At 39.4% G+C, this 10,709-nt stretch overlaps 1 protein-coding gene across 2 annotated transcripts; it reads left to right on the top strand.

Moving 5' to 3' along the window:
* The first annotated feature begins 1,315 nt into the window (after positions 1-1,315).
* aaas (achalasia, adrenocortical insufficiency, alacrimia) lies at positions 1,316-10,277 on the top strand. Of its 2 annotated transcripts, none has more exons than XM_050065988.1 (17): positions 1,316-1,447; positions 1,646-1,782; positions 1,982-2,109; positions 3,381-3,436; positions 3,549-3,640; positions 3,734-3,780; positions 4,504-4,602; positions 6,672-6,815; positions 6,980-7,100; positions 7,205-7,329; positions 7,620-7,680; positions 7,775-7,865; positions 8,510-8,603; positions 8,830-8,897; positions 8,998-9,079; positions 9,208-9,292; positions 10,040-10,277. In XM_050065988.1, the coding sequence occupies exons 2-17, from the start codon at positions 1,672-1,674 to the stop codon at positions 10,193-10,195; spliced, it is 1,560 nt and encodes a 519-aa protein (XP_049921945.1). In that variant the 5' UTR covers positions 1,316-1,447; positions 1,646-1,671; the 3' UTR covers positions 10,196-10,277. The 2 variants fall into 2 exon arrangements, with proteins under 2 accessions (XP_049921945.1, XP_049921944.1); XM_050065987.1 differs by having other exon boundaries at positions 8,507-8,603.
* Positions 10,278-10,709: the final 432 nt, after the last annotated feature.

Genomic DNA, 10,709 nt, shown 5'->3' with positions numbered 1-10,709 from the left:
TACACTGGAAAAAAAGTGGGAGCACTTTTTAAAAAGCATCTTAAACACTTTTATCCACTGATGAATTTAAAGGCATCATAAAGAATGTGGTGACAGAGACATGTGCTTGTTTTTCTTGAGAGGCCACTATCTTTGAATAGTTGTTGTTTTATTGTGGATTTTTGTTGTATTATATGTTGTATTTGTTGCATTTTAACTGTGTTTTGATTGGCTTTTTCGGTCTCGATGGGACTTCCTGATTAAATAGAATAAATGAATTAAAGAAACACGTTTTTAATTTGTATTTTTTTAATATTGTTATTTTATTTGTTTCCCCCTATTCTATATTTATGTTTCTTGTCAATGCAACAAAACACACACAAAAAATTCCTCCTATGTTAAACCTACTTGGCATTAAACCATACTTGATTATGCTTTTTTTTTTTTTTAAATGCTTATAATGTGGTCAATAAACAAACAAACAAACAAAGACAAAACAAAAGTGACAAAAGAGTTAATTTGTGGAATATTTCGAAAATGTGTAAAACTCATTTTAAAATAAGGTGATTGGCAGATATAAAACAGAGTAATGGAAGTGTGTGTGTGTATGAGTTTTTTTTGGTAGGCCTACACATTATATACATTTATTTTGTTTTGCTTGTTTCTTTAACTATCAATGTATAAATATAAAGAGAACAGTACAAAACAATTAACGTTAAAAGGGTAGGTACCTTTTTTTTATTATCATAGACTGTTATTATAGATTTATTTAATCATTTCCTTGTTTTTTGTTTTGTTTTGCTTTGTTTTCTCTCTCTCAATATGATCTCTTTGTTTTGGTTTTTGTTAGTCTCCAGTATCCTTTATTTTAATTTTATTTTTTGCACATTACTGCAACTTGGAAGACAACTCATGGTAATGACTTGTATGTTCATGGAAAATCTTTATAAATAAAGTGTTAAAAGGGCCTTTTGGTCATCAAAATTTGCTTTGGTTTGTCACAGCTTCAAAAGTAATGCCTTATTGTTGTGTGCATTATGAGTTTTATAAGTTGGAAAAAAAAACATACCAAACTCAACTCAGCTCAATTAACTAAAAACATGATGATAGACGGCTAATGTGGAGGAAAAACACTTCAGGGAAAATCCATGTGGAAACAACTCGACTTGTATAATTAAATAAGATGCCTTGTGTATTTAAAGCATCATAACTCTCTAACAACAAACAGTTGGTGCCTGTTTCAATAATGTAATCTCGCTCTGAGTCCTGAAGAGGGCAGCACATCAGCGCTCTGTAGCCGACTCCGCACCGTTTGTCCCTTTGACTTGCCGTAGCCCACACGGCGCGATTAACTTGAAGTCTGAAGCTAGCCCAAAGTGTCACAGCGAGGTAGCATGCGCTTTTATTTTGTTTGGAAATACAGCGCGTGATAACTGACCACACTACGCAGGACATAACACACTACAAGGTAACTTTAACGACTTATAAACGAAGAGAAACTGTTGTCGCTAAAACGAGGTCGATATAAAAGAAGTTAGCTTGAACTAGCTAGCTAACTTTAACCGTTGGTGCTAGCTAACCAGCTGTTAGCCCGCTGTATAGATGTAAACATGGCTTCCACTAAGTCCCTCTGTGTTTACCTGACTGATACATGGTGTGTTTTCAGGGTCCAGAGGCTCCATCGTGTTGAAGATGTGCTCTCTGGCGTTGTTTCCTCCTCCGCTGCCCTCCGGACAGACCACTCTGTGCGAGTCCAACAACGAGCTGCTGTCAGGAACAAGTACTGAAGACCGACTGAAGCAGGTCTGAGTCAAAGCTGCTGTGGTCACTTAACACACAACTGATAATCTCTCACAACATGTTGATTAAACGTTTGGTGGATATGGTCAGGGGGTCAAAATCTTGTAGCCAATGTATTGTGGTGAGATGTACAGTGTCTTCTTGTGTGTTTGTACTGTGCCCAGTGAAAGGTTATCATTATAGTGTTGTGTGTTTCCTGCAGGAGTCCAGTCCTCTGAGTTTATATTTCCCCCGGGAGTCTCTGAAGCTCCACAGTCGCACAGAAAGCAGCAGCAAGGCGGCCTTCCTGGACCACTCAGAAACACTGTGGATGAGGAGCGCAGCAGCATGGTAGGTAACACACACACACACACACACACACACACACACACACACACACACACACACACACACAGATTAGGTGTAGGAATTACAACACAGACTACATCATGTACACACAGTTGCCACTTTATTAGATACATCTAGCTAAGAATAATGCAGTCCAATACAGCAGTCCTGTAAATATTCCCTTCCTGAGGGTTATAAAGTTGTTTTTATTTTCACTGTATTAGAGCAGTGTTGTTGATGCAACTTCATGATCATCTTAGAGGCTGTAGTTTGTGGTGCTGTTGAACTATGTTGCATCACACAGAGAGTTTCAATTCAGTTTTATTTATAAAGCTCAGTATCACAAATCACAATTTGCCTCAGAGAGCTTTACAGTGTATGACATCCCTCTGTGCTTGGACCCTCACAGAGAATAAGGAAAACTCCCCCAAAACCCCTTATGTGTATAATAATAGTAGAAATATGACTAATAATAACAGCAGTAGTAGGAGGCCTCAGGCAGGACCACGGCAGCAGCACAACCACGACACACGATCCAGGCGTAGCTGCCATACGATAGAACCTGCGAAACAGTGGAGCACAAAGGCTCCAGAGAAGAAGTTGAGTTAGTGACGTGCAGTGAAGCCAAGTTAGCAATATGCAGTAACAGGACATGAATGTTAGCAAATGGAGGAGAAGCAACTTTTCAGAAACTGAGGAGAGAGAGATATTTCTTTTATTTAGCTTACCATTGTTAACATAAATAATAGAGACACCTGTCACCACAACCTGCAGTTTACAAAATGATCGTAGCTGAATCAACAACTTTCAACAAAAATCTGAACACTACAACCAACATCAGTGCCTTGAGAGTGTGTCAAGTTTGTAAAACCCACAGTTTATTTTGAGGTACAGTGAATTTCTCACGTATAGCTTTTATTTCAAAGTGCCATTTCCTGCTGTAGAGTGAATGACTAATGGACAGCTACTGACCTACATGTTGGTGTGATTTATTGCAGGACTGTTGCATTAGACTGTGTTTTACCCAGGTGTACCTAATAAACTGGCAGGAAATCAAATCAAATCCTGTGTTGGTCAGACCATAATAACATTGCTATAACAGACAAGTTATAGTACATTCACTGTAACTATAACTTGATTTCCGAGGCACGTTTTGGCAAGTAGGACATGTTGTAGTTGAAAAATAAACTTTTCATGTAGGCCTTGGAATGAAGTTTGTCCAATGTCTTTCACATACAAAGATCATTTATGCAACTTTTCTCTGTACATCTCAGGCGAGACGGTGGTTTCACAGGACTACTCGATGAAATTACCAACTCAAATACAGAAGGTACGCCAAAATCTTCTGTTTGCTCTAACACATACAGTGATGACCTGCTCCTTCACTATTTATCCACTGATGTGTTTATACATCAACTCTCTTGTATCTTGTGCTCTTGTAGTGCCTAAATGGATGTCAGTGATTTCTGGTTGTACCCTGGCGTTGTTGAGATGGTTCTCGTCCTTTCACGGCTCCCTGTTTCCTCACCTCACAGTAAGTTGCTGTTAAATGTGTTGTTTACAGCAATACACTTAATCACCAGATGTTTGTCAAATGGGTATTACCTGTTTGTCATTTGCTCCATAGATGAGCAGTGAGGACATGCTCGCTGAGTTTTCACAAGTGTTGAAGTGGTGAGTGCCAACTTTGTCATCTGTCATTTATTTTTTCTCTTAAAGGACAAATGATTAAATATATTATTTATTATGAATAAGCTGGTGGTGAGCAGACATGCTGATGAAGAGCTGAGAGTTTTTATTATATTAATATAACTGTAGAGCTGAAACAACTAGAAAATTAGTCTGCAGCAATTTTGACAATCAGTTACAACCCCCCTGTGTACATTTGCTTATCTACGATATTGAAAAAAAAAAATGCAACTGGACGGAGAATCTTCCCTTCCAGTGTCTCAGCTTTTTTGGAATCGTGGTTGTAATTGTTTAAGTCATTTTTCAGTGTTCTAGGTTCTCAAATGTAAGGATCTGATGTTTTTTTGTTTTCCTACATTAAAGTAAACTGAATATCTTTTGAGTTTTCAACTGTCGGTTGAATTAAAAAAGTCACTTAATGACTTTTAGGGCATTGTGATGGATATTTTTGATGGTTTACTGTTGTTTTATAGACCAAACAATGAATCAATAGATTGAAGGAATAATCATCAGGTTAAAGGACAAAGAAAAAAATCGTTTTGATTGGAAAAACTGTGGGATCTTTTTATACATTTGCAGTATTTTTAAGCATTGGCTTGAAACAGTACTTTGAACAGAAATTTAATAATAGATATTTAAATATATATATATATATATATATATATATATTTTTTTTTTTCTCTGCTTACATCCCTCTTTCTTCTCCAGGTCTGACTGTGTGGTGCGGGCCTTCGCTTGGCATCCTCATACAGATAAATTTGCCGTAGCGCTACTGGATGACTCCATTAAGATCTACAACCCCAAAAGGTACAGTAACTAAGCGCTGAAGAAGGCAGACAGAACAACTTGTGGAATTAAGTCTACGCTGCATAATTGTAGTTAAAAAGATTACTGCTGATCAAAGCTCTACAGTGCTACAATGACATGAAACACTAATGCAGCAGGAACAGTTCAAACAGCAGCGTGGTAGTATACTGTATATAAATGTTAATGTGCTTTGATACTGAGGCAGAGTCCAGCGCTGGAGCACGTCCAGACATTCACTTTTCATAATAACAGAATGTCAGTGTTAGTCTGTAGACATACTTTGATGCAACTGTGAACCTCTGATCTCAATAACAAGTAGAGGGGCTCTCAGAGAGCACAGATCTTCATTCACGAAGGCCAGTAGAGGATGTGAAAGTAGGAGGGGTGGGGGCACATTCGGGTGAGATATGTGCTCTGTAATAATAATAATAATGTGATGCCAAATAACATGAAATTGTGATATTTTCTAAGATTGTAATTGTAGTGTATACATTCACGCTCATACTGCTGCAACTCTATACCAAAGTAAATGCTCTCAGTCAAAAAACAAGATTTCTGAAGTCCAGGTACGTCAGTGAAGGTAGAGCATTGCAGTCTGTAATCCAGATTTGGGCTGCCAGGTCACATGGATTTATGTTCTTTGTCCAGATACTGTTGCAAGACCACCATAGCAGGCGCAGGTAACAGGATGCGTACCTCACAAGACAATTTAACAAGACTTGATATCAACTTAATATTTCCTATTGTCCAGTTTTCTATACCAGTGGTTCTCAAATGTTGTGTGTGCCATGATGTCAGTCCAGGTGCACTGTGGGATTTTGTGAGACACACACATTATTATTGCAATATTCAACTGGGCCTCTACAAAAAGTTCTGAATGAATTTTGAATTGACTGCATCGGTATGTTGTGCACACCCATTCCCTAATAAAGAGGCAAACTGTAGCTAAAAAATAGAATTTAATTTTAAAAACCTTCACCGGGAACCTCTTTGTGACAGTTTACACGTGGGAATTACTAGTGTGTGACACATCAAAAGCTTTGACTGCCAGCCACATGTTATCGAACTTATTGTGCAGAGATATAAGTACGGATTGGCTTTGAGATTTTGGCTTGCCCTTTGGTGTGTTTGAAAACCACTGCTCTATGATATGTAAATATGAAAACACAACCACCAAATATGTTTGTATATATTTCCAAATTTGTCAAAATGTGGCTGTGCTGAGCTGTAGCCTCGTCATCTCAGCTGTGCATTAATTATGTACCGCTACATTGGAAATAATTTACATAATTAACATTTGGAAAACCAAATGTTATCAGCAGCTGTTATCAAAAACAGTTTTTACAGAAAACTATATTCAAGAAGGTATTTTTTCTGGAGTCAAATTTAAAACAATATCTGTGGTGTAGTTTATTTCACACAATTCACATTCGGATGTGAGTTTAATTAGTTGCATAATATATGTGTATTAATGTTTCTATAGCCACACCTTAGTTTGAGAAAAAAATGGCATTACAGTTGTGTTTGTTCCTCCATGAAACCACTGTCTGTCCCCGAGTGCTTCCTGACGACTGCTTTCTGTGTCAAGTTTGAGCAGCTACATGTGAAGGCCACCCCAGGCTACTCATGAATGTGGATTGTGGAGTAATTCTATTTCTACAGTTGGCTGTTTTATCACTCTTGAACTTTACTACCATCGACAGGATTTTCAGATGTATGGCATTTATTCCACCAAGGCCACATGCCTTATCTCACAATGTTAACAAAAGTGAGAAATAATTTGTGTGTCCACCCTGTGATGGTTCTTCCTTGGCTCATGCTGCAGTCTTCCACCAAGTTTCATGAAAATCTGATCAGTAGTTTTTCTGTTATTCTGCTGACAAACAAACAAACCGAACTGAAAACATAATCTCTTCGGCTGAGGTAATAAAGCTGTATGTCACCAGGACAGTTTGTAAACAGAAACACAAAATCTGAGTGCACGTCAGCCTCAGAGTGCAGCCTTGTTCTTTTTTATTCTGGGACAGTATTTTCACTACTCTGTCTCCCTTTGTTCTCGTGTCTCTCAGCGCCACAACTCCCACACTGAAGCACCGTCTACAGAGGAACGTTGCAGCAGTGCAGTGGAAGCCGCTGTGTGCTTCTGCTCTCGCTGTCGCCTGTCAAAACTGTTTACTGGTCTGGCATGTGGACCCCTGCTCACTGTCAACCAGGTACGTAAACTCCAAACAGTCTTAAAATGATTGTAGTCAGTTCTCTCAAAAAACATTAAAAATTAGTTCTAACTTTTTGTGCATGTGGCTGCTGAATTTTGTGACGTGACATACATCTCTAAACAGTGGAATTTCTCGTGCTGCACTCTTCTCGACCCCTCCAGGCCTTCATCTGGTTGCGCTCAAGTTTTGTCTCATCCTGGTCACTCTCCCGTCACTTCCATCGCCTGGTCTCCAAGCGGATCTCTCCTCGCGTCGGCCTCACCTATGGACACTGCAATGATGGTACGAGGCAACAGCTTTTTCTTGAAGTCTGATTCATCTCGTAAGAAAGTGATTCGCAAAGTGATTGTGGGCTTTTGTATCTTTGGATTCATTGTATCTTTCAGATTTGGGATGTAGCTTCAGAAAACTGTGTGCCTCTTCACCGTGTTGGAGGAGGCGGGGTCACCTTCCTGTCCTGGTCCCCTGATGGCAGCCACGTCCTGGCTTCTACACCGTCTGCACTGTTCAGGTCAGAGACAACACTTCAGATAGCTAAAGTTTCTAATCTACCTTTGTTTTAGAGCTACAGAAGCACATTTTATTCAACAGATATGTCAAGCTGCCAGTGAATATATGTCCCTGTCATGATTAGTGTGTACGGAGTCGATGCTGTATTACAATAAAGTGTCAAGCTTCATGAATATTTATGAACATGTGAGGGATTAGTGGCACAGTCTGGAGTTCAGCAGCTGTTATAAGATAATAAGTGGATAGAACGTGGTGTTTTTACACATCGATAAGTAAAGTTTCTTTCCTCAGGGTTTGGGAGACCAGGATGTGGACCTGTGAGCGTTGGCCATGTTTGAAAGGGCGCTGCCAGGTGAAAACTTGTCACCATGTTTTAAAGTTAATGTTTAATTAGGTAACGTGTTTTATTAAATGATTATGAATGTGTGTTTGTCTGTTTTTGTTAGTCTGGTTGTTGGAGTCCAGATGGGAGCCGACTGCTCTTCACCGTACAGGAAGAGATGGTCATCTACGCTCTGACCTTCACTGATTCACCAGGTTATCTGTCCACAGTCTTTACACAGAATAACCAGTTGTCTTGTGGAATATTCAGCCTTGTTCATAACTGATGTACAGCCTCAATTATATTTGTTTAAAGTTGAATAACAAACTGATTATAGTACTTGAAGGGACAGTTCACCCCATATTTTTCCTCTTACCTGCAGTGCTGTTCATCAATCTAGATTGTTTTGGTGTAAGTTGCAGAGTGTTGGAGATATTGGCCATAGAGGTGTCTGCCTTCTCTTGCACATAATGGAACAAGATTGCACTCGGTTTGTGGTGCTCAAAAGCGCCAAGAAATACATCTGAAAAACTCAACAGCAATGTTTCTTCCCTACAATCCTGACCTGGTTACTCAAGATAATCCACAGACCTTGTTGTGAGCAGTTTCGTGTAGGAACTATTCTCTGTCTAGTAGAAAGAAAATAGTTCCTACTTTAAACTGGTATAAAGTTTCTACCGAACTACACCTGCCAAATGTTTCAGATTCAGATGATACGTCATGTTTGTGGTCGACAAATGATAGGAAAATGTTTGCCTGGATAGTTTTTTGTTTGTTTTTTTCATGTTTGGGTGAACTGTCCCTTTAAAGAGTCTCAATAACTTAAATTGACCTGTATGATGATGTTGTTATTCAGCAGGCGTACCTACATGCACATCAAAAGGGCCACAGGCAGCAGCAGTGGTGGCTGACCTATCAGAGACAACCTTTAACACAGCAGATGGAGACATCATGTAAGAGCTCTAAACTAGATTCACTAATTAGCTTCTTTTCGGCTGAACTACATCAGAAACAGTGATGAGTTTGGTTTCCAAAAAGGCTCAAACAAGACTGTTTGAAGCATTTATTCAGTATTCAGGCAGCATTCAGCGCTGCTTGGCTTCCTGCCTGCTTGTAACGTTACAGCCACTTACAGAAAAGTCAAGCTTAGTGTCACTTACTGTCTGCTCTGTCTGCCAGCGTCGGTGGAGAGATCCAGTCTTTAGCCTGGGACCCAACAGGAGAGAGGCTCGCAGTGCTTCTCAAAGGTCCACCTCTTCTCTTCATCACAATGAACCTGATCAGTGTTACGTTATTTTTTATTTTTAAAAACTCATCTGAGTCTCTGTATCTGATCTTCTCTCTCAGGTGATCCACAAGCAGCCGGTCGGCCTGCAATCATAGCCGTGTTCAAGACGAGAACCAACCCTATTTTTGAGCTTTTGCCCTGGTTTGTACTTTGACATGTGATTGCATTTCATGCCCTAGTAGAGCTCAACAATATTGCATTTCCCAGTGTAGCCCTACTGCACATCCTCTCTGAGTGCACTGATTTTTTTCTTGTGTTTATGTTTTTAGTGGTTTTGTTCAGGGGGATCCGGGTGCAGAGCCAAGACTGATGCAGTTCCACCCAAACTTCCAGCATGGAGCTCTGCTCACTGTGGTCAGTCTTACCCTATATTTTTTACTCTCATATTATGTTTCAGTAAATAATGTTGTGGTTTCTGTGGGTTTTTATAAAGTCTTAAAAAGCATTGAAGTAAATTAAATTTCAAAATATTTTCTCCTGCCTGCTGTGAAGGCAAGAGAAAACTTTTTACTAACTGTTTGAGGGCTGTCGGGAGATGATATACACTTTTAAGCTAAAAGTTGGATTGTTGTGACAGTGAAGACACGCAGGAGGCTGTTTAAACTTTATTTTGTGGAGTCAGCACCATCAGACCCGTCGAAATACTGTCAGTGCTGCTCGCTACAGTAGATAGGAAGCTCATCGATTCATAATGTGCATGTGTTGATTTTTGCAAAAACTTGCAATTAATTAATAATTTTTTATTTGGTAATGTGTTCATCTATTCTGGGCTGGCTATCTGGGTCCAGGTATCATTCTTTTGATTAATATTATTAGGAATTATTGTTAGAAACTGCTGGGAAGTACTGAAAAATGTTATATATCGATAATAAATAATATAAGATCATGTCTTCCCTGCTGGTTTTCCTTCATACTTTCATACTTAAGTTGGTATGATGGTGAAACAGGTATTAATGTGTGTTGCGTGAGGTATTAAAAAGGACTTAATGTATCAAATTTAAGTTGGTGAACCTGCAGAATCCCTGATACAGTAGGAATCATATTGGTTACTCTATCTACTCTACCTAATCCCAAGTAACCTCTGTCTTTCTCTGTTCACAGTGTTGGTCCAGTGGAAGAATAACCCACGTGCCTTTCTACTTCCTGAGTGCTGGCGTGCCCCATTTTGGCCTCAGCGGCAGTCCGTCACTGCCACGCCCTCAGGAGAGGCCTGCAGATTTTGCTAATCAGTCGCTCTTTACAGAGCTCATCTCCTGACCGACCAACACCCACCGTCGCACACTCACAAATCATATTTGTCATCATGGATTGTTAATAAACCTGTAAAGTACTTGCTAAACTAAGACTTATGAGCTCCCTCATTTCTCAAAACAGCTAAGATGTGCTCCAAAGCTGAAACATTTTCTTACTAAAGACAAACTATGTAGGATTTTCATAAGAAATAATGTATACACTCATACAGAGGTAAATCCTCGCAGTCATCACTTTATGTCCCACTCTGTGTGTGTGGTGGTGTATTTTTCTAGAGACTTTGCCCTCTGTCTGGATTTTCTTGTTTTTTGGACGTTTATGGGCATTTACCCCCACAGCGCTCAGGTAAGTTCAGGGCTTTATGAAAAGGTAGCAACCAGGTGCCAGATAGTAGCAGCAGGCATCCAAGAGACACAACAAAAAAACAAATATAGCAAGTCAAAACCCCAATTGAGAGTGAATCTGGGGTTGGATTTTACTTTGATTTTTGCTGGTGACCAAGTTTGCAATGCTGCATAAT

The sequence above is a fragment of the Epinephelus moara genome, chromosome 16 (assembly GCF_006386435.1).
Source record: "Epinephelus moara isolate mb chromosome 16, YSFRI_EMoa_1.0, whole genome shotgun sequence".
NCBI classification, from domain to species: Eukaryota; Metazoa; Chordata; class Actinopteri; order Perciformes; family Serranidae; genus Epinephelus; species Epinephelus moara.
The sequence above is the reverse complement of the archived record's forward strand: the minus strand, read 5'-3'. Positions and strand labels throughout refer to the sequence as shown.